General features: G+C 33.1%; 1 protein-coding gene across 3 annotated transcripts in view; it reads right to left on the bottom strand.

Moving 5' to 3' along the window:
- The window catches only part of ATRNL1 (attractin like 1), a 723,386-nt gene that overhangs the window by 630,991 nt on the left and 69,174 nt on the right, over positions 1-23,221 (bottom strand). For all 3 annotated transcript variants that reach the window (XM_053583939.1, XM_053583938.1, XM_053583937.1), the window contains exons 6-8: positions 14,792-14,966; positions 9,330-9,417; positions 4,080-4,335 (exon numbers count right to left, since the gene is read on the bottom strand). In XM_053583939.1, the coding sequence (XP_053439914.1) occupies positions 4,080-4,335; positions 9,330-9,417; positions 14,792-14,966 (519 nt within the window). The remainder of the gene's footprint in view (positions 1-4,079; positions 4,336-9,329; positions 9,418-14,791; positions 14,967-23,221) is intronic.

The following is a 23,221-nucleotide window of genomic DNA, read 5'->3' as shown; positions in this document are numbered from 1 at the left end:
GCCTAGAGATTCAGTTTTTACGGCCAGCAGTGAAAGTGGCCCCATGTAGGTTCTGGATCAGGGAGCTTCTGTGTAATTTCAGGATGCTTAAAGTGGTATAACCTCAATGAAAAGGGGTGTTTTTAAAAATCTGCTCTGCCATTTGGCACACCTTTTGACGGCGGGACACAATCATAAGAGGTCTTTGTCTAACAAATGTAATCAGTGTAACCTGGTTCTTTATGCTCTCCATGAATCCCCAATGATTAAAAAAAAAAAAAAAATCTGCTCTGCAGAGGCAGACAGAAATCATTTCTTTCAGCCTTGGCTCCACATGCAGGAAACAATGTTCCCCTAAGAACTTTTGGTTATGGACTAGATATCATGCCACTTTGGGGCATGAAATCTCTCTACATACAATGCCCAAAACAACTACAAAATTTTAATTTAAATTGGATCAGAGTTGCTATTGCTTCAGAGGCACACTCTCTTTCTCTATCAAAGGCAGAAGTAAGCAAAGTAAGGCCCACAGGCTAATCTAGTCACCACCTGGCTTTGTAAATAAATTTTTATTGAAATAAACCATGCCCATTCACTTATCTGTCGTCTATGGCTGCTTTCATGTTACAACAGGAAAGTTGAATAGTTGCAACAGAGATTACATGACCAACAAAGCATAAAATATTTACTACCTAGTTTCCACTATGCTGCTTGTTTCTCATTTTCATTTCTGCATTGTTGTGGCTTTTATTATTTCTAGTTTATAGAAAACTTTTGCTGGCTCCTAGTATTAAATAATGATAATAGTGTCATTTGTGATTGAAATAAAACAAAATTAATTAAAACAGTGGAAAATAAAAGCCTATAAGTTGATCAAAGAGTAAAAGTATTGGTTAACTTAACACTAAGTTCAGTATTCATTTTAAAGTTTCGAAAGTCAAAACCTATATTTCAGCTGGGCTTGGTGGCTCACACCTATAATCCTAGCACTTTAGGAGGCGAAGGAGAGAGGATTGCTTGAAGCCAGGAGCTGAAGACCAGCCACGGCAACACAGCAGGACCCTGTATCTGGGAAAAAAAAAACCTAAAAATTAGCCAGGCATGGTGGCATGCACCTATAGTTATGTGGGAGATTTCAGCACAGGAGTTTGAGGTTGCAGTGAGATGTGACAATGCCATTGCACTATATTCTGGGCACCAGAGTGAGACCTTGTCTCAAAGAAACAAAAACAAAACACTATGTGTAAAGTATAAGTATGGTACGATACAAAACAAAAGGAAAATATGGGGAAGTAGAGAAAGTGAGAGAAAAAGAAAATTATATTTCCAAAGAGGGGTTAAAAAAAAAAAATCCCTAACAACTCCAGATTAGGTATGAATGTGCAAAAGCAAGTGAAATCAAGATGGCCAGGTAGAGAAAGCCACAACAATGCACAAAGGAAAATGAGAAACGAGAAGTGTAGAGGAAATACATGGTAGCCAGTCTCAAAAACTACCATGCTCATTCCCACAGAAAAAGAAAAAACTAAAAAAGGGAAGGGGGACCTACAGGTGAGAAGAGCTATCATGACAAACAAAAGAGACAACAGAATGACTTTTAAAAATATAAAACATGTAAAGAAAATGTACACAAAATAGATGCAAAACATGAAGGTCCCATTGACTCCTGTATACAAAAAATACATTTGAAGTGATTCTCAAACACTAAACAACAATAAAGGAATGAGTAAAGGCATACCAGGAAAAGACTGACAAAAAGGAAAAAAACAAGGTCCACAATATTAATAACATGAGATAGAACTAAGATCAAAAACATTAACAAGTAAACCACTTTATAACATTAAAGGATATAATTCACAATAAACATGTAAGAGTCAAGATCTACAATAGCAATTTACATAAAACACAAATTCTAGAAATGCAAGGAGAAATAGGCAAAAATAGACTAACATTTAAAAACTTTATCAACTTTCTGAGCAAGTTAGATCACGTACCAAAAAAATAAGTAGTTAATAGAAGGTACAAACAATATAATCAATAAAGTAGATTTGATAAATATGCATATTGAAATCTATATTTTAATATTATGTAATGATTTATCTTTTTTCAAGTACCTATAGAATATTTATGTAAATAAGGCCACAAAGAAAATATCAATAAATTATTAAAAATATAAGTAATATCTACAACATTTCCTAAACACTATCTTAAAACCAAAAACTAATAACAAATTCAGAAAAAAAAAAAAACAGCCATTTTACATAGAAAATTTACAATTCTTGCTTAAATAACTCCTAGGCCCATCTGAAAAGTCAGAATAACTCAGTCACATTTGCTTCAATGTTATCATGGATGTGTTATGACAATGAGGTATGTAAGCAAGCTTCTTCAATGCAACACTCCAACATGTTTCCACCAGTAGTAGTTTTCCTTTGGTTACTTCTGTCAGTGAAGTAAGAAAGGAGGTCATCAGCTGAGAGTGATGATAGAGAAGAAAGTGCTGGAAGTTTGACAAGAGAGGAAGTGCATGAAAAGAGGCCAAGCTAGACTGGCATAAACCCATTAAAGGACAACTTGAGAATGGTAATCATAAACTTAAATGTGAGTAAGTAACAGATATCACAACTTGATATTAGTAATTATGAACTTTTTAAAGCTGGGTACATTTAGAAATGTGGACAAGAGAGAGTAAGAGATGGTCGAAAAACTGATAGGAGATTCAATGGACTAAAGGCTCTCATAAAGTCAAAGAACAGTCAGAGTGTAGGTACTACAATTGGTACAATCAGTAAGCTGGGAGATCAGTGGTACTGAACAGTAAGATATTTGAAATGGAAATTATAGGACTCATTGCAGGTACTGGAATGACAAGATTAAAAGTAGGACAATGAGACTGAGTGGCTTATGTAATGGAAAACAAGATCTGAAGAGATCAAGAAATTGGCAGGCCAGGTAGTAAAAGAGGTATTCAGATAGATACTTCAGTCATCAAAATACTTGACTATATGGTTGACAGAGTGACAGTGAACCAAAAGCTAAATTCTTCATGAAATAAAACAGCACTCTGAGGAGCAAGGAAGTGAAAAAACAAGTAGTACAGTTGATGACATAAGATTCAAAACCAGGTGATTTAAAGGAGGAGGGATTGAGAATAGAGCAGAAATGTCAATAAGAAGTAAGAAAGCTATATATCCTGCTTTCAACCCTGCTGGACTCAGGTTATGAAAACAAAACCAGCCATCACATAAAAGTATTGCAGGGAAACAGTGGATAAGTAGAAGGGGCATCTTCCTCTGAATACATAAGCACTCTTGTTGCAATGAATTTTCTCAATAAACCCACACAGGGACTCTAAATAGTTGTATATACCGTTGTCTGCACACAAAAGAGCAAAGAATTTAACTTTATAATACTGATGAGAGCCAGAAATGAAGTATGTCATTGAATTTGAATAGTGAACATAGGGTATATATTTATAGACAAATTAAAAACAAAAATATTACCATTGGTTGAGTATCTTATAAAGAGTTCAAAAACATGACAGAAAAACAAAAAAGAATAAGCATATAGTACAGAAAGTCATATGAAGATTGCCCTAGTAACCTTTATACACCAGATAATAATGTCTCATAATTGGAAAGTCTATTTTAAAGGAATAATATGTACATAAAGATAAAGCAGTAAGATTGGGAAGAGAATGCTGAAAAATGAAAAATTCTGAAATCATGTAATGCATAATAAAGAGAGTGAGTCAGTTTCAGATCTTGGTTTATAAGGAAAATCCAAAGAAATAGCACCACCTATTGAAATTTTTCATATTTAAAAATATTCTCAAATCTTGGAAAATAAGACTAATATGTAACAGTTCCCCTAATTTGGCTAAAAAGAGAAGTTCAAATATTAAAGAACAAATTCTAACAATCACAACACACATATTAAAAATTAATTCTTAAGAAAAATAAAAATAAATTAAAATTAATTCTTGGCTTATAATTTTTATCTCAAATAACTCATCATTTTGACCAAATTCATATGAAGATTTTATTAAAAGTAAAAATATTGTTAACCAAGAAAGAAATTACATTTTTAACGTAACTCACAGATATGGTATTCCTGTATGCTGCTTGTATAACCATATATCGCAGAATATCCAAATATTATGATCATGACAACATCTCTACTATCCAACTCCATAATATGTGCTGAATGTCCCTCCACAGCGTACTGCTGACCATGTCCAAGAACAGTAGGAGTTTTTGAACTCCATGACTGACTATGTATGTTAAAAACCCATAATTCATCTGTGACATTGCCATCATTTGTTTCAATTCTGCCTCCATACATAAAGATGTTTTCCTGTAAATTAAAATACATACATTAATAGACAAAATAGTTACTTCTTAGCTATACATGATAATTAAAAATAAAGGCTAAATTTAAAAACTAAATTTTAGTTGTTCACAATGTGCATAAGGCATAGTTCTTCTTTGTAAAAAGTTAACTGGGAGCACATGAGTAATACTTTCACATGCAAAAAGGGGGGAATATCCAAGTTTTCAAAAATTTAGTTTAAGATATTTTATTCAAGACTATTACACCATATATTCAATAAAGTATATTTTTAAATATCATATAGGAAGAAAACACTGAAGTATTATTGGGGGAATGAAAAATGCAATAAGCTAATTTATAACTTAACATTTATGGGTAAGGTAGTTCTATAACAGTAATTTATTCCTACCACACAACAGAAAAGTTGTAACAAACTAAGTTGCTGATTAACGCTACTAAGAGATAATTTTTTCAATATTTGAATGATCTGAATCCCTAGTTGCTACATTTGAATTTTACCATCATTTGTACTTCTTTGCGGTATTCTCTATTATTGCCTGTTTTCACGAAGTGCTGTTCTCCAAACTGGTAGACCACATTTGGGCATCATGTGGAATACTTTTTTATTACCATTTCTCATGGCTACGAGAAGATGCTATATTGCCTTTTGTTCACCTTTGGTAGATCATTATAGTACTTATAAATTATACAAATAATTTCAGTTGCATATGATGGAAATCAATGATACATAAATAATATGTCATCATTATTTCAACAAACTAAAAACAGAAGGAAACTTCAACCTGATAAAAGACATCTAAGAAAAACATGTTATACTTAATGGTGAAAGAATGAATGCATTACCCTAAGGTCAAGTATAACATTAAGAATGCTTGCTTTTGCCACTTCTATTCAAAATCGTACTAGAGGTTTTAGCTAGGGCAAATATGCAAAAACTAAATAAAGGCATTCAGATCATAAATGAAGAAGTAAAATATTTCTATTCATGGATAACATGGTCTTGGATATAGAAAACCTAAGAAATTAAAACAAACACTTAGATCTAATAAATGATTTCAGCAATATTGCAGGATATAAGATTGATGTGCAAAAATAAATTGTATTTCTAAACATTTGCAATGAAATCCAAAATAAAACTAAGGAAATAATTTCATTGGCAATCCAAAAATGAAACTAAGGAAACAATTTCATTGACAAAAAGAATGAAATGTTCAGGAATAAATTCAACAGAAGAAGACCAAAAGATATACTCTAAAAATTATAAAACATTGTTGAAAAAACTTAAAGATCTAAAAAAAATAGAAAGACATTCCATGTTTATTGGTCTTAAGATTTTACATTGTTAAAGTGGCAATAATCTCCAAATTGATTCACAGATTTAACATAATCCCTTTCAGAATCTCATCTGGCTTCTTTGCAGAAATTAACAAATTGATTCTAAAATTCATATGGAATTGAAAGGATGTAGAACATCAGAACAATCCTATGAAAGAACTAAATCAGAAGACTCACACTTCTCAAAACCTTCCTGCAAAGCAAAAGTAATCAAGACACAGTACCAATAGAATAAATCAATGGAACAGAACTGAGAGTCCAGAAATAATCCCACATCTATGGCTAATTAATTTCTGACAAGAATGCCAAAACCATTCAAAGAGAAAAGAGTAATCTCTTCAACAACTGGTGCTGGTAGAACTGCATAGGCACATGCAAAAGAATGAAGTTGAATCCTTGACTGCATACTCAAATTAGATCAAATTAAATTAAACTCTTAAAAAAATAAGGTAAAACTTTATGACCTAGGCTTTGGCAATGAATTCTTAGATGTGACACCAGAATTATAAGCAACAAAAGTAAAACAAAGAAAAATAGTACTTTATCAAAACAAACAAAAAAAAACCTTTTGCTTCTCAAAAAATGCCATCAAGAAAGTGAAATAACAGACAAAATGGAGGGAAACATTTGCAAATTACATATCTGATAAGAGATTTGTATGTAGAATATATAAAGAACTGTTATAATTCAACAATTAAAAGATAAATAATGTAATTTTAAAATGGACAAAGGACTTGAACAGTTATTTCTCCAAAAACAATACAAAATGGCCAATAAGCACATTAAAATGCTTGACATCATTATTCAACAAGAAAATACACATCAAAACCACAATAAGATAACAATTCACACCAACAGGATGGCTATAATCAAAAAAACAGATACCAGCAAGTTGGCAAGGATGTACAGAAACAGGAACTTTCAAACATGGCTGGTAGGAATGTAAAATGGTGCAACTACTTTGGAAAACAGTCTGTAATTCTTCAAAAAGTTAAATACAGAATTACCATTTGACCCAGTAATTCCACATGAAAACTCAAAAGGAATAAAAACATATGCCTACAATAAAAATTTATACACAAATGTTCACAGCAACATTATTCATAATAGCCAAAAGGTAGACACAACTCAAATATCCATCAACTGATGAACAGATAAACAAAATGCTGTATGTCCATGAAAATGAATGTTTTTCAGCCATAAAAAGGAATGAAGTACTGATATACGACAATAAGAATAACCTTGATAACATAATGTTAAGTGAAATACACCAGTCAAGCCACACAGCATATGACTGTTCACATGAAATGTCCAGAATAGACAAATATAGAGAGACAAAAAGTAGATTTGTGATTTCTTAAGGTTGGGGGAATAAGGAGGTTTGGGGTGATAGTTAAAGAATACAAGTTTTTTGTGAAGTGATAAAAATGTCCTAAAATTGATTACACAACTGTGTGATCTTATATAAGTCGGCAAAAGATGATTGCACAATTCTGACAATACTAAAAACCATTAAATGATACATTATATATGAATGAACTATATATCAATTATTTCTCAAAAATGATATTACAAAAGAGAAAACAAAATACTAAAACTGAAAAAAGATTTAAGAATGTATATATGCATACATAGATTTTAATTTAATTTTAAAACATATGCATGCAAAAAAAAGAGGTATTTTATTCTGTATATTGCTCCCTTGTTTTTTGAATATTTTTACAGTAGCACAGAAAATGTATAAATTCAGATTTAAAAGCCCTATTTTTAGGCCTTTTACATACATATATTTTTACTGATTCAAAATAAAGACCAAAGAAATGGCCTATCATTTTCATCATGCTAAATTTATAAATCCCACAAATACATAAAAATAACTAATTCCAATGCAAATCCTATCAAAATCCCACATTTTTTTCCAAAATAAAAAACTCCATTCTAAAATTCAGATAGAATTTCAAAGGACCCTGAATAGACAAAATAATCTTGAAAAAAAAAAGTTGGAGGTCTCATACTTCCCAAACATACCACACATATAAAGATACAGGCACAGTAATCAAGGCAGTGTGGTACCAGTATAAAGACACATATAGATAAATAAAATCGAATAGAGGGCCCAGAAATAAACCCTCACAAATACAGTCAAATGATTTTCCAGTAGAGTGCCAAGACAGATTTTTTTCAACAAATGATGTTGAAAAAAACGGCTATCCTCAAGCAAAGGAATGAAATTAGACCCTTACCTTACATTATTACACAAAATTCAACTCAAAATGGAACAAAGACCTAAATGTAATAGATAAAACTTTAAACCTTTAAAAATACAGGTAAAAAGCTTTATGACATCAGATTTGGCAATGATTTCTTATATACAAGCACAGGTAAAAAACAGATAAATTGGACTACAAAATAATTTAAAAATTTTGTGCATCAAAGGACACTATCAACAGAGTGAGAAGACAGCCCACAGATGTGGCAAAAAGATATTTGTGAAACATGTATTTGATACAGGGTTGATATTATAATAGATGAAGAACTCATACAACTTAATAGCAAAAAAAAAAAAAAAACCCAACAACTCAAAAAAAGCAAAAGACTTAAATAGAAGAAGATATAAAGGTCAATAAACACTTGAAAATTTGTTCAGCATAACTAATCATGTGGGAAATGTAAATCAAAATTATGATGAGATACTACTTTATATTCATTGGGAAGCCAATTATCAAAAAAGAAAAATAGAAAATAATAAGTGTTGATGAGGCTGTGGACAAATAGGAATGCTGTGTGCTGCTGATGGGATTGTTGGTTGGAATGCAAAATGGTGCAACCAAGTAGAAAACAATATGTCATTTCCTCAAAAAATTAAACATAGAATTACGATATGATCCAGCAATTCTACTTCCATGTACACCCAAAAAAACTGAAAGCAGAAATTCAGACAGTTGTATAAACATGTTCATATGAATATTATTTCCAGTGACCAAAAGGTGGATGCCATCTAAGTGTCTAACAACAGATGAATGTATAAACAAAATATGGTATACACATATGAGTAAAAGAATATTTATTTCACCTGAAAAGGAAAGACATTCTGACACATGATAGAACATGGATGATCTCTGAAGAAATCAGCTCTAACAGAAATAAGTCAAACACTGTATCATTCTGCTTACACGCAGTACCTAGAGTAGTCAAATTCACAGGGACAGAAAAGTAGACTGGTGATTTCCAGGGCTAGGGGAAGGGAGATATGAGGACTTGCTGCTTCTATTGGCAAGATAATGGTAGCCACCATTATACAACATCAATGTACTTAACGCCTGCCACTGAACTCTATCATTAAAAATATTAAAATAGTAAATTGTATGTTGTACATATTTTATCGTATTTTTTCATAAAAAGGAATTGATCTAATGACTAGGTAGAAAGCCATGGACAAATATTCAATCTTCATTTCTTTACATGTCCAACGGGCAATTGTTATAAAATATATTCTTTCGCTAAAATATGATGTGAGTATATGATATCTCCAGTTATTGTGATCCATACATAAAATCCACTTTTCTTATTAGTATTTGAAATATACCTGAGGTTTAGTATTTTTTCCTCTGAGGTAAACTCTTAAAAATGTCTCATCAAAATTTTAAAAGCAGGAGCCATACCTGATACGAAGCAAGAGAGTGTCCATATCTCTGGAGAGGTCCCCTTGATAGACTTCCCACATTCCATATACTGCTTTCCAAATTGTAACTAAAAACAAAAAAAGAAAATAACTTCATAAACTAAGATTCATTTATGATTTTTACTTTGCATATGTTTTTATTCTTTTATATCCAAGAATTTATTAAATTCAAAGAGAATTATAATGAGTAAACTCATAATTTCATATGCATTATTAGAAAGTTTTAATAAAGACTCATTCAAAATACCTACTCTAGATTAGGATTCAACCACCAAAATGTATAATATATATATGAACTTTACTAGGATATTTATTACTGGAATTAGTTGTCCAATTTCCTTTAATAATTTCAACCAATTGATTAACCTACACAATAGTGAGCTATTCTGTATTTTAAAATTGTTTTTTAAAATTAGTTTTCTTTCTTGAAAACGGTCTGTGAAGCTAGTGAATGATGCCCCATGATCATATCAATGTACACAGCTATGATTTAATAAAAATAAAATAAAATAAATAAATAAAATAATCACAAAAAGAAAACAGATGGGAATTCCATTTGCTTTAAGTATTCATTTTTATTCTTTTTTCAACTTATCATAATTCTTTTTTAATTTTTATTGATATATAATGTTGTACATATTTGGAGGGAATGTGATACTGTGATAGATACATGTTTACAATATACAATGATCAAATCAGGGTAATTGGTGTATCTATCACCTAACACATTTATCTTTTCTTTGTGTTGGGAACATTATAATTATTTTGCATATTTTGATATATGCAATAAATTAGTGTTAACCATACTAGTAAATACTAGAACGTAATCCTTCTAATTATATTTTGTGTCATTTAACCAATCTGTCTTCACCCTCCACTTCCCCATTCCTTTCCCAGACTTTGATAACTACTAATCTATTCTCTACCTCCATGAGATCCACTTTCTTAGCTCCTGCATATGAGTGAAGACATACAATGTATTTGTCTTTCTCAACCTGGTTTATTTCACTTAACATAAGGACCTCTACTTCTATCCACATTGCTGCTAAAGACAGGATTTCGTTCTTTTTATGGCCAAATAATATTCCATTGTGGATGTACAACACATTTTCTTTCTCCACTCTCAGTTGATGGATACTCACATTGATTCTCTATTCTGGCTATTGTGAATAGTGCTGCAATAAACCGGGTATAGATATCATTTTGATATACAGGTTTCCTTTCTTTTGTATATATATACCCAGTAGTAAGATTGTTGGATTATATATAATAATAATTATATTTTTAGTTTTATGAGGAGCCGCCACACTTTTTTCCATATTGGCTGTACTACTTTTACAGTCCCATACACACTTAGCTTAGCATTATAAACATTACCCAAGAAGTATATATTTCCTGTGCATGAATATAGCTTTTTTTACTGATCATTTTTTAAGATTGCACAAAATGAATATGGTAATATAAAACATTCTATAAAAATAAATTACTGCAAAATTATGGGACACAAAAAGAAAATTCATATTTTTTTTATTTTACTCTAGTACATATGAAAACAGAAGTTTCAAACTATGGATCTCAAATGCTTATCTAACAGAATTCCAGTTGGATAGTCACCATATTCTAGACCCAAATTTCCTTAGTTTTCCAAAACATGTAAGAGTAAGCATCCAGCCAAGAAAAAGAGTCCTGTTTTACAGTAAGAAGCTCATTACCAATTATTATATCCCACCTATTTTTCTTCCTCCAACTTACCAGGAAAGACAAAGAAATACCCTGCACAAGAAAGATGTCAATAAAAATATGATTTCCACAGTCTTGCATCACTAAATCTACCCACCTACCAGTACCTGCAGCCAACCTACTGCTTTCCAAGTTTCCATTTAGGGCTCTGTAAACTATTTCCATAAAGGGTCAGGCCTTAAATATTTTAGCCTTTGTGGGCAACATTGGTCTTATACATACTTCTTTAGTTTTTAAAAAAGTTCAATTTTTTTAAATTTTTTAAATTTGTAATTATTAAAGATACATAATAGTTGCATATATTTATAGCATATATCTATTAAAATGGAAAAAATCATTTCTATCTTTCAGGCCCTGGGCCCTACTCTGTAATTTGCTGATTCCTGCTATAAACGAGTTTTCATACTCCCATGCTCTGCATTCCACAACTCCAGCAGTCCTCCCACTTCTTTCCTACATCACTGCTTTGTTGTTGTTGTTGTTGTTGTTTGTTTGGCCTTACCAGATCATTACCATCGGCATACAAACATGGTGTTATTTTTAATAAAAACACATTATTTTTAATAAAAAAAAAAAACTTCTCTTGACCTTACTCCCCACTTTAAAGATACCACCCCATTTCATTGCTGTTTTATTTCTTTATTGCTCTGGCCCCCACCAATCTTTCTATTCTCTCTTAAACTAATTCTAATCAGGCTTTTAACCCCACTACACCAGTAAAACTACCTTTGTTGAGGTCAGCTTCTTCAAGCTAAATTCCACGGCCACCTTTCATTCTTTCCTCGACCTGGCTAATCGTCAGCATGTGACATCGCCAGTCCTCCCTTAATCTTCATACCCTGCCTTCTCTTGCCTTGGAAGACACTTCACTCTCTAGGTTTTCATGGCTCACTGGTCTCTCTTTTTTAGTCACCTTTACTGGTTTCTCCTCTTTCTCCCAAACTCTTACTGACACAGTGTCTCAGACTAGCTTCTTGGCCCTCCTCTCTATCTAGAACTCATTCCCTTGCTAACTTCATCCTAATTTAATCCCTGTTTCTACTCTTCCTCCCAGGCCACAGTATATTATCAAATAAAGTGGCCATGGTGACTCTTTTAAAGTAAAAGTTAAAACAAGCTCAAAACCCTTCCATGACTTGGACCTTCCATAACGGTCCTCAATACCCTACGTGATCCGTCACTCTGCTTCATTAACCCTCTAATTCTGTGCTTCCCTCCACATATTCCATGCAAGTTACATGGGCTTCGTTTTTCTTCCTCGAACACTTCAAAGAGCTCCAATCTTCAGGCCCTCATCTGGCTCTTTTCTGCATCTACCTACCACGTATAACTGTTTTGCCAAAGCTCTGATCTCCACCTCTTCACTCAGTTCTCACCTTTCTCATGAAGCCTCCCTTGACTATCACATTTTTCATTGCAACTCTCTGCTCTTAGGCACTCTTGATTTGCTCACCCCCTGCTACCTATCTATCCATCTATTTATCTATCTATATACACATAAATATAATATATATACATATATATGGTCATATATAATTTACTTTGGTAATTGTGTTTGGTTTTTTCATTGCCAATCTTGCCTCCCTAATTTCATAAAAGTAGGGCATTTGTTATGTTCACTGCTATATCCCAAGCACCAAACACATAGTTAAGTGTTCAAAACAGTTGTTATGCTCATGAACACGTGTTAATTTAATGTGTATATATATATATATATATTCTGTAAAACAATCTCAAATTTAATAGACAGTACTATAGAACTTTTATATTACTTGGTCAATGATTTTGTCTTAAAATGTAATATCTACACCCCAGTTAAATTTTGCTAGAGAAGATAAATTGTGACTGACACTATCACTTATAAAATAAAAGCTGTTTAAATGTCCTTACTTACAATTGAACTACATTCAAAATGATGAAAAATATTCTCTAACCTGTGGAAACAGCAATAAAGTTCTTTCTAATCTCATACTTCGTAGCTTACTACAAATCTATATAAACACTATAACCAAAACAAACTAAAAAGGTTTTAGAAAAAAAATATTTGCTTCAAGTGAAAAGTATAAAAGTATAGATTACCAAATAATATTCATCACTTAATTTTAAATATTATTTTAAACTTGCAAAGACAACTTTTGAAATTTCTGTTTTCTTCATAATTTTATTCTTTGTCTTCACAATTTAACTTTGAAAATATCACAATTTAATTCAAACTTCAACTCTAATTTCATAGGACTTTCATTTTATTTAATCATAGTTAATTTCCTTTTACTTTTCACATTTAATCATCATTATTTCTTCAGGTTCTTTTCATATAGTAACAATTCATTTTAATCCCACTAACTCTCTTTTAATTCTTTCTACTATTTTTATTCTTCATATATTACGTTATGGAATTCTAATTTTTCACTTATTCACCTAAAACACTCTCTCCCTCTTTTCAGAATTTATTTTATTTTATAATTTAATTCCAGTCACATTCAATCATATTTTTAAATCAATCTCCCCTTATTTTTAAATCTTCAAAGTAAATAGGGTTAGTATATTCAGTGGGTAGAGTTGTCAGATAAACTATGGTATGCTCAGTTAAATCTGAATTTCAGATCAACAACAAATGATTTTTTTTTTTTTTTTTTGCAGTTTTTGGCCTGGGCCAGGTTTTAACCCACCACCCCCTGTATATGGGGCCAGCACCCTACTCCTTGAGCCACGAGTGCCACCCACAACAAATGATTTTTAGTAAAAGGTATGACCCAGGCAATATTTGGGGCAAAACAAAAACATTAATACAGTAAATACTGCAAGAGGCTTTCCTTCCATTAAAATGTATTTGTTGTACATCTAAAACTCAAGTTTAACTGGATGTTCAGTATAGTTATCTACTAGATCTAGCAATCTACGTGGTACATGCCATTATGGTACACTATCTGGGGCCAGATCAGATTGGTTGACGCCCAAGTTGCAACAGTTACTACCAATTGTGAATATCAGCCCTGAGAACAACATTGATAATCAAATTATTCTCCCTATTTCCTCTCTTATTCTGTTATTGAATGGTTTGCACAATATAGTCACCAAATAGAGAACAAATCAGATTAATGCTGCCATCCATGTGATTCCCCTTATTCGATTATGCAGAGAACAATCTCTACTGAATCAACAGTAAATGAATGATCTATTTTGTAATATAGGCGCTGTTCTCTCAACAGAAATTCTGTAAAGTACATACAAAGTAAAAGTTTAGGTATGTTAAACTTACAGAACATACCAAAAGTACTTTTATATGTGTGCTTACACTTCCTTCTGAAAAATAAAAGGTGGCATAATTCATTATGCCCAATTCAGGCATGGCTTGCCCTTATTTGAGTTTAACATTTTCAGCTGAGAATTTATTTAAAGCATTCTAGAGAGGCAATGAAATTTCTACACAAGCAATTTTCAGTTAACATTTTCGAATTCATAATTTATTTAAAGCATTCTAGAGAGGTAATGAAATTTCCACACTAAGCAAACCTGAATGTACAATGACAGATAATTAACTATGGACATACTAAATTCATAAATTCACAAATCAGTCCTATTAGCAAATAGATACTATCACAAGATAACCATTTAAATTGTGGGACAGCAATAAAACAAAACATTTAGGATAAAAATCCAGCTTAAAAAATAGATGGTGAAAATCTGAAAATGAATACTTACTTCAGGACCATTTGAAAAGAACTGTAGTTAAAAGTATATCCACCAATCACCCACATAAATTTCCCATGTAAAACAGCTTTATGCGAAGCCCGACCTACAGAGGGACTGAACGGTTTAACATTTGGCAGAATCCAGTAAGACTCAGTAGAGGGAACATTCAAAGAACAATCAGGACCTGTTAGGAAAATAAAATCAAACAACACACCAGATTAAACAAAGACTTTAGATAATAAAAGTAAAGTACATGGATTAAGAGACTTTAAGAATATCATGCTCATCACATGAATGAGTAAGACATACAGAATAAATGATCTGAAATACAGACTACAAGAAAAATACTAACAGAAAATGTAATGCTTAGAGGGGGGAAAATCAGACTTGGATATGCTCAAAGAAATATCACAATCTAAAAGAATTATTTAAATATTAAAAATTTCAGTTTAGTTTAGTATACTACTAGAATATCCAAATGAAAAGCAATGTGCTCAAATCCCAGTTCTGTCACTTACTGGCAATATGACCTTAGGTAAGTCTGTTTACCTCTCACATCATCAAGCCTCCATCTATAAAATGGAAATAACAATCTACTCCCAAAGGTTATTGTAAATATTTATGGTTAAAAAATAGTGGAAATAAAAGCATTCGTAAATTATAAACTACTAATCAAATATGAAAATAAATATATTTTTCTTAGCATTCTTATTATTAAGAACAATTAAAATTGGCTTTAGTAGGGACCTTTTTAAATCCTCAAAAAGAAAAAATTTTATAAGTAATGAAAATTATTTATTCATGCAGAATAATTTCAAATAATACAAAACTGAAAACAGCCTTTTCCTATCCTTACTGTCGATGTTACTCATGAGTCTTAGTTTCCTCATCCGTAAAAATAGGAGACTGGCACAGATCAGTGTTTGTCAAACTTAAGTAATGGAAGAAATGCTCCTAAGGGGAACATATTTTCCTCAAACCTGGGAGCACAAAATTATTTTATTTTTGATGAAATTAAAACTAAAATATGTTCAAATACTAGATATAAGCTCCTGCCTAAAATTCTTTTATGATATAAAACAAATGTACAAATTATTGATAAGCAATTTTATAAAACTAATAAAATTAACATTTAGTTACTATGATGTATAATATTGTTTGCTCACACATTTCTCAAGTCAAAAATGACACTAATTCTTAGATTAGAATACCTATATTATTTTAACAACATAATTTTCCCAGTTTTCCTTCCCTCCACTTTTTATAAATCTTTTCAACTCATATATTATAGCGTATCATCATCTGTTCTTCACTTATCACACTTCACTCCCATCTTTTTAGCCTGTAATAATTACAGGTATCCTACTTAGTCCCAACTTAATAGCCAGCACAAATGCTGCCCTTGCCATCAAGTGGCATTACCTAGTTACAAGATCAGGCAGTTGATTTTAAATTTGCTCATTACAAAAAGTTCACTAAGTTTTAAAACGTCTAAGCAGATTCTAATTTAAGAAACACTGGTCCATATAGTTTGCATATGTTCAGTTGTTCACCCATTCATGTATTCATTCACCTTCAATATCTTTTACAACGCTTGCCTTACATGGGTCTGCATTTTCTAGGGAGAAACTAAAAAAACTCCTAGATTATCTCTTTGATAATGATGTAATCTTCTAAATAAAATATAAAACATTTTATTCTTCTCATCGAAAAGACTGAACTATTCCTTGATAATCAGAGATACTAAAGGAATTTTTTTTGTTTGCGGGAAGGTTTTTTTTTTAGTGAGACTCTGTCTCACTTTGTCACCCTCAGTAAAGTGCTGTGGTGTCACAGCTCACAGCAAGCTCCAAATCCGGGGCTTAGGTGATTCTCTCGCCTCAGCCTCCCAAGTAACTGGGACCACAGGCACCCACCATGACACCCGGCTACTTTTTTGTTGCAGTATGGCCAGGGCCAAATTTGAACCCACCACCCTCAGTTTATGGGGCTGGTGCCCTAATCACTGAGCCACAGGTGCCACCCTGGGGGAAGTTTTTATAGTAAATTTATTTCAGGTTAATGTGAGGGTACAACCATCCAGGTCAAAACATTTGATTTTGTAGAGTCCCTCTGGTGATCATGACCTACACACAAAAGGTATGCCAAACACTCCCACCCTGTGCCCATTCAGTGAGAGCACCCTAACCCCCTCCCCTCCTCCTCCCTCATTACCCCTCCCCCCACTTGAATAGAAATGAGTCTTTCTCCTACGTGGGCATGCATCACATCTACTGGCTTCATATTAGTACTGAGTACATTGGATAACTGCTTTTCCATTCCTGTGATACTTTACTAAGAAGAATGTGTTTCAACTCCATCCAGGATATTACAATATGAAGTCACCATCTTTTTATGACTGAATAGTATTCCGTGGTGTGCATGTACCACAATTTACTAATTTATTCCTGAATTGATAGGCATTTAGGTTGTTTCCACATCTTGGCGATTGTAAATTGAATGTGATAAACAATGTAGTACAAATGTCCTTATGATAAAATGATTTTTTTTTTCTGGATAGATGCCTAATAGTGGGACTGAGGGGTCAAATGAGAGATCTAATTTGAGATCTTTAAGGATTCTCCATACTTCTTTCCAAAGAGGCTGTATTGATGATCAAACATTATTTTACAACAAAGACATTTGCACCAGAATGTTTACTGCAGCCCAATTCATAATAGCCAAGACATGGAAACAGCCCAAGTGCCATCGACCCATGAATGGATAACAAATTGTGGTATATGTACACCATGGAATACCATGCAGCCACAAAAAAGGATGGAGACTTCACATCTTTTATGTTTACCTAGATGGAGCTGAACATATTCTTCTTAGTAAAGTACCTCAAGAATGGAAAAAAAAAGTATCCAATGTACTCAATACTACTATGAAATCAATATATAATCACCTACACAGTCATATGAATGGCAAAACATAACTATAGGCCAGAAAGTAGAAGGGAAAAGGAGAGAGAGGGGAGGGGGGCGATGGTGGGAGGGAAGGCATTTGGGGGGACCTCACCTAATGTGCATGATGCAATGGTATATTTCAAAACTATTAATAAATGAGTATAATTGTGATGGTTGTGTTAGTTCAACGTAAGCATTTCACATTGTATATCAAAGCAGTACGCTGAACCCCATAAAAGCATCAATATACAAAGTTGTGATTTAATTTTTAAAAACGTTAAAAAAAAAAAAAGAGGCTGTCTTAGTCTGCAGTCCCACCAACAGTGACGTCCACACCAACATCTGCAGCTTTGGGACTCTGTGATGTGGGCTAATCTTCCTGGGATAAGTGATATCTCAAGGTGATTTTTATTTGCATTTCTCTGTTGACTAGGGATGATGAGCATTTTTTTATGTTTGTTAGCCATTCATCTGTCTTCCTTCTCTTGTCCAGTTATCTATAGGATTGTTAGCTTTTTGTTGTTGTTGTTGTTGATTGAGTTCTCTGCAGATCCTAGCTATCAAGCCTTTGTCCAATTCATATTATGCAATGTCTTTTTGTATTATGCAATGTCTTTTCCTATTCTGAAGATTGTATATTTTCTTTGATTGCTGTGTCCTTAGCTGCACAGAAGTTTTTCAGTTTAATTAAGTCTCATTTATTTATTTTTGTTCTTGTTGCAATTCCCAGGAAAATCTTCATAAAACCTTTTCCCAGGCCAATATCTTCAAGTGTTTTTCCCACACTTTTTTCAAGGATTTTTATTGTTTCATGCCTTAGATTTAAATCTTTTATCCATCTTTATTCAATTTTTTATGAGTGGTGAAAGGTGCAGGTCCAGTTTCATTCTTTCACATGTGGATATCCAGTTCTCCAGCATCATTTATTAAACAGGGATTCTTTTCCCCAGTGTGTGCTCGTTTGGTTTATCAAAGATCAGGTGGCTATAAGATGTTAGTTTCATCTCATGGTTTTCTATTTGGTTCCAATATCTATGTCTCTATTTGTGTGCCAATACCATGCTGTTTTGATTACTATGGACTTACAGGATAGCCTAAAGTCTGGTAGGGTAATGCCCTGGCTTTGTTTTTATTACTAAGAATTGCCTTGACTATATAGTTTTTTTCCGGTTCCATACAAAATGAAGAATTAACAAAAATTCTGAATAAAATCCTTGCCAATTGATGACAGCTACACATTAAAAAAATCATACATCATGATCAAGTAGTTTTCATCCCAGAAATGCAAGACTGGTTTAACATACACAAATCCATAAATGTAATTCATCATATCAACAAAAGCAAAAACAAAGACCATATGATCCTTTCAACAGATGCAGAAAAAGCATTTGATAAAATTCAGCATTTTTTTTTTTTTGCAGTTTTTGGCCGGGGCTGGGTTTGAACCTACCGATATATGGGGCCAGTGCCCTACTCCTTTGAGCCAAAAATGCTGCCCAAAATTCAGCATCTTTTTCTAAAAAGAACACTTAAGAAAATAGGCATAGGTGGCACATTTCTTAAACTGACTGAAGCCATCTATGACAAACCCACAGCTAATATCATACTGAATGGAGTAAAACTGAAAGCTTTTCACTTAGAACTGGAACCAGACAACGATGTCCTCTATTGCCACTATTATTCAACATAGTGTTGGAAGTTCTAGCCAATGCAATCAGGCAAGAGAAGGCTATAAAAGTCATCCAAATAGGGGCAGAGGAAGTCAAACTCTTGCTCTTTGCCAATAATGTGATCTCATACTTAGAGAACCCCAAAGACTCAACCACAAGACTCCTAGAAGTGATCAAAAAATACAGTAATGTCGGGCGGCGCCTGTGGCTCAGTTGGTAAGGCGCCGGCCCCATATACCGAGGGTGACGGGTTCAAACCCGGCCCTGGCCAAACTGCAACCAAAAAATAGCCGGGCGTTGTGGCGGGCGCCTGTAGTCCCAGCTACTCGGGAGGCAGAGGCAGGAGAATCACTTGGGCCCAGGAGTTGGAAGTTGCTGTGAGCTGTGTGAGGCCACGGCACTCTACCGAGGGTAATAAAGTGAGACTCTGTCTCTACAAAAAAAAAAAATAATAATAATAAAATTAAATTAAAAAAAATACAGTAATGTCTCAGGATATAAAATCAATGTCTACAAATCAGTAGCCTTTGCATATGCCAACAACCAAGCAAAGAAGCTAATCAAGGATGTAATTCCCTTCACAATAGCTTCAAAAAAAAATGAAACTCCTAGGAATATACCTACCTCAAGAAGTGAAGGACCTTTACAAAGAAAATTATGCAACCCTAACAGAAGAAATAGCAGAAGATATTAACAAATTTAAGAGCATACCATGCTCATGACTGGGAAGAATCAACATTGTTAAAATTTCTATACTTCCCAAAGCAATATACAGATTCAATGCAATCCCCATTAAATTACCGGTATCATACTTTCAAGATTTGAAAAAAACTAAAGGAATTTGTTTTAAAGCAAATTTCTTTTAACTACAATTCTAAATCATTTAGAAATTGGGCGGGGCCTGTGGCTCAAGGAGTAGGGCGCCGGTCCCATATGCCAAAGGTGGCGGGTTCAAACCTAGCCCTGGCCAAAAACCAAAAAAAAAAAAAAAACTTTAGCATTTCTAAATCATTTAGAAATCACTTAACTCCAAATCCAGGCCACTAGGTGTTTGTAAAATAAAGTTTTATTAGAAACACAACCATGTTGTAACTGGGTTATAGCTTTCATGTGAAGGTCCTACATTAGTTTCATAATAAGGGTGAGTACATTGGGTACTTTTTCTTCCATTCTTGAGACACTTTACTAAGAAGAATATGTTCCAGCTCCATCCATGTAAACATGAAAGAGGTAAAGTCTCCATCTTTCTTTAAGGCTGTATAATATTCCATGGTGTACATATACCACAATTTATTAATCCATTTGTGGATCGATGGGCACTTGGACTTTTTCCATGACTTAGCAATTATGAATAAGGCTGCAATAAATATTCTGATGAACCAAGTGTATGGTGCCCCACGATCATACTAATGTACACAGCTATGGTTTAATAAAAATAAATAAATATAAAAAAAAAAAGAAACACGACCATGCTTATTCAATTAAGTATTGCCGTTGGCTTCTTTAACAGAGTTAAGTACTGCAAATGACACCATGTGGGCTGCAAAGTAAAAATTATTTACATTATGGCCTTTGACAGAAAAGTTTGACACCTTAACAGAAGATCATGTAGACATTATATATAAATAATACATCTATTGATATGAGTTTTGTATCTTTTTTTTATTTTATTTGAGACAGAGTCTCTCACTTTGTTGCCCCTAGTAGAGTCCCGTAGCATCACAGCTCACAGCAACCTCAAACTCTTGGGCTCAAGCGATTCTTTCGTCCCAGCCTCCCAAGTATAGCTAGGACTACAGGCCCCTCCCACAACACCTGGCTATTTTTAGAGATGAGAGCTGGTCTCAAACTCTTGAGCTCTGGCAATCCACTTGCTTTGGCCTCCCAGAGTGCTAGGATTACAGGAGTGAGCCACTGCACCCAGCCTGTGTCTTTTTTGCTTAAAAACAAATGTAGTTATATTTAAGTCAGGTATAACCAAGCAAATAGAGTAAAATGTCAACAATAGGTGAATCTTGGTAAAGGGCATTCAGATAGTCTTTGTATTATGCTTATTCTTGTAACTTGTCTATAACTTTGAAACTATTTCTAAATAAAAAGTTAAAAACAGAATATCATCCAAAGGCACAGAGTTGGAAGCAGTCAAGTAATACATAAGTATTACTTGGCAAAGTGTTTGATAGAGAATAGCAGCATGAAAAATCTCACGAGTCAAGGATATATTTAAATCACTAATATACTTATCAAATCTGCATGAAAGCAACATAGTGCAGAGCAAGTTTACACTGAGTAGAATAAGGGCCCCAAGGGAAAGCCAAGTTCTAATCTAATCACCTGAAGATGTAAATTTTACCTTATATGGCAAAAGTGACTTTACAGATGTCATTTAATTATAGATTTTGAGGTTAGAGGATGATCAGATTATCTGAGTGGGCTCTAAAAGAAGTGATATGACCACTGAAGTAAAATGCTGCACTCCTAGATTTGAAGACAGAAGGATAAGACAAGAAGCAAGGCAATCCCAGAAGCTGGAAAAATGAAGGAAACAGATTCTCTCCTGTAGCCTCCAGAGGAGACAGCCAGCCCTGCCAAAATCCTTATTTTGGCCCAGTGAAATTGATTTCAGATTTCTGACTTCCAGAAAGGTAAGAAAGGTACAAATGTTATGCTGTTTTAAGACACCAAACTTATGGTAATTTGTCATAGCAGCTGTAAGAAACGACTATCAATAATTAAATTTATTAATTTAATTTAAACAAAATACTGTTTAATATAAAAAATTGGACTCAAGATATCTTTAACCCCTACCCTATAATCTAAAACACCTAATTTTCTACACGAAAGAAAATAGCAATCAAAATTCTTCCTATCTTTGTTACTAATATATTTTATGTAACTTGTAGCAATTACTAAAAGAAATGATCTATAGCCCAATCTCTAGATTGTCTTTATTTTACTATCAATTATTAAATTTATAAATAAAATAAGGTTCATAAATATAGTTTAGAGACTGAAGGAAAATTAGATGACTTCTTTTGTATCTTTCTGCATTCTGTAACCAAAATGATTAAAATGTGAAGTTTAATGTAAAATGTAAATTAATAAACTGAATATTAATTTAAAACACAAATAATACAAAGAGTACCTTATATACACAAAGACTTTTCTATCTATTAAAAACCTAAAAGGGGAGGGCGGCAACTGTGGCTCAAGGAATAGGGTGCCAGTCCCATATGCCGGAGGTGGCAGGTTCGTTCAAACCTAGCCCTGGCCAAAAACCAAAAAAAAAAAAAAAAAAAACCTAAAAGGGGAATCCAAACTATATATATATATATTTTTTTTTTTGCAGTTTCTGACCAGGGCTGGGTTTGAACCCGCCACCTCTGGCATATGGGGCCAGCACCCTGCTTCTTTGAGCCACAGGCACTGCCCCCAAACAATATTTTTTACTGATACATAGTAACTACACAAATTTATGGTGTGTAATGATCAAAACAGGGTAATTAGACAACGATCTCAAAAATTTATAATTTCTTGGGAACATTCCAAATCTTCTAGCTATGAAATATACAAAAAAAGTATTAACTATAGCCACCCTACTGTACTAAAAACATCAGAACTTATTCCCTTATTCCTTCTATGTAACTGTATTTTTATACCCACAAACCAACCTCTCTTCATCTTCCTCCTAACCTTCCCAACCTCTGGTAATCACTATTCTACTCCCTACCCCCATGAGATCAATTCTTTTAGCTCTCACATGTGAATGAAAATATACAATATTTGCAAAATTCTCTTTATTATAAAAATATGTCCTTGAA

Source organism: Nycticebus coucang, chromosome 3 (genome assembly GCF_027406575.1).
Source record: "Nycticebus coucang isolate mNycCou1 chromosome 3, mNycCou1.pri, whole genome shotgun sequence".
Taxonomy (NCBI): Eukaryota; Metazoa; Chordata; class Mammalia; order Primates; family Lorisidae; genus Nycticebus; species Nycticebus coucang.
This window is presented reverse-complemented; position numbering and strand designations above follow the sequence as displayed.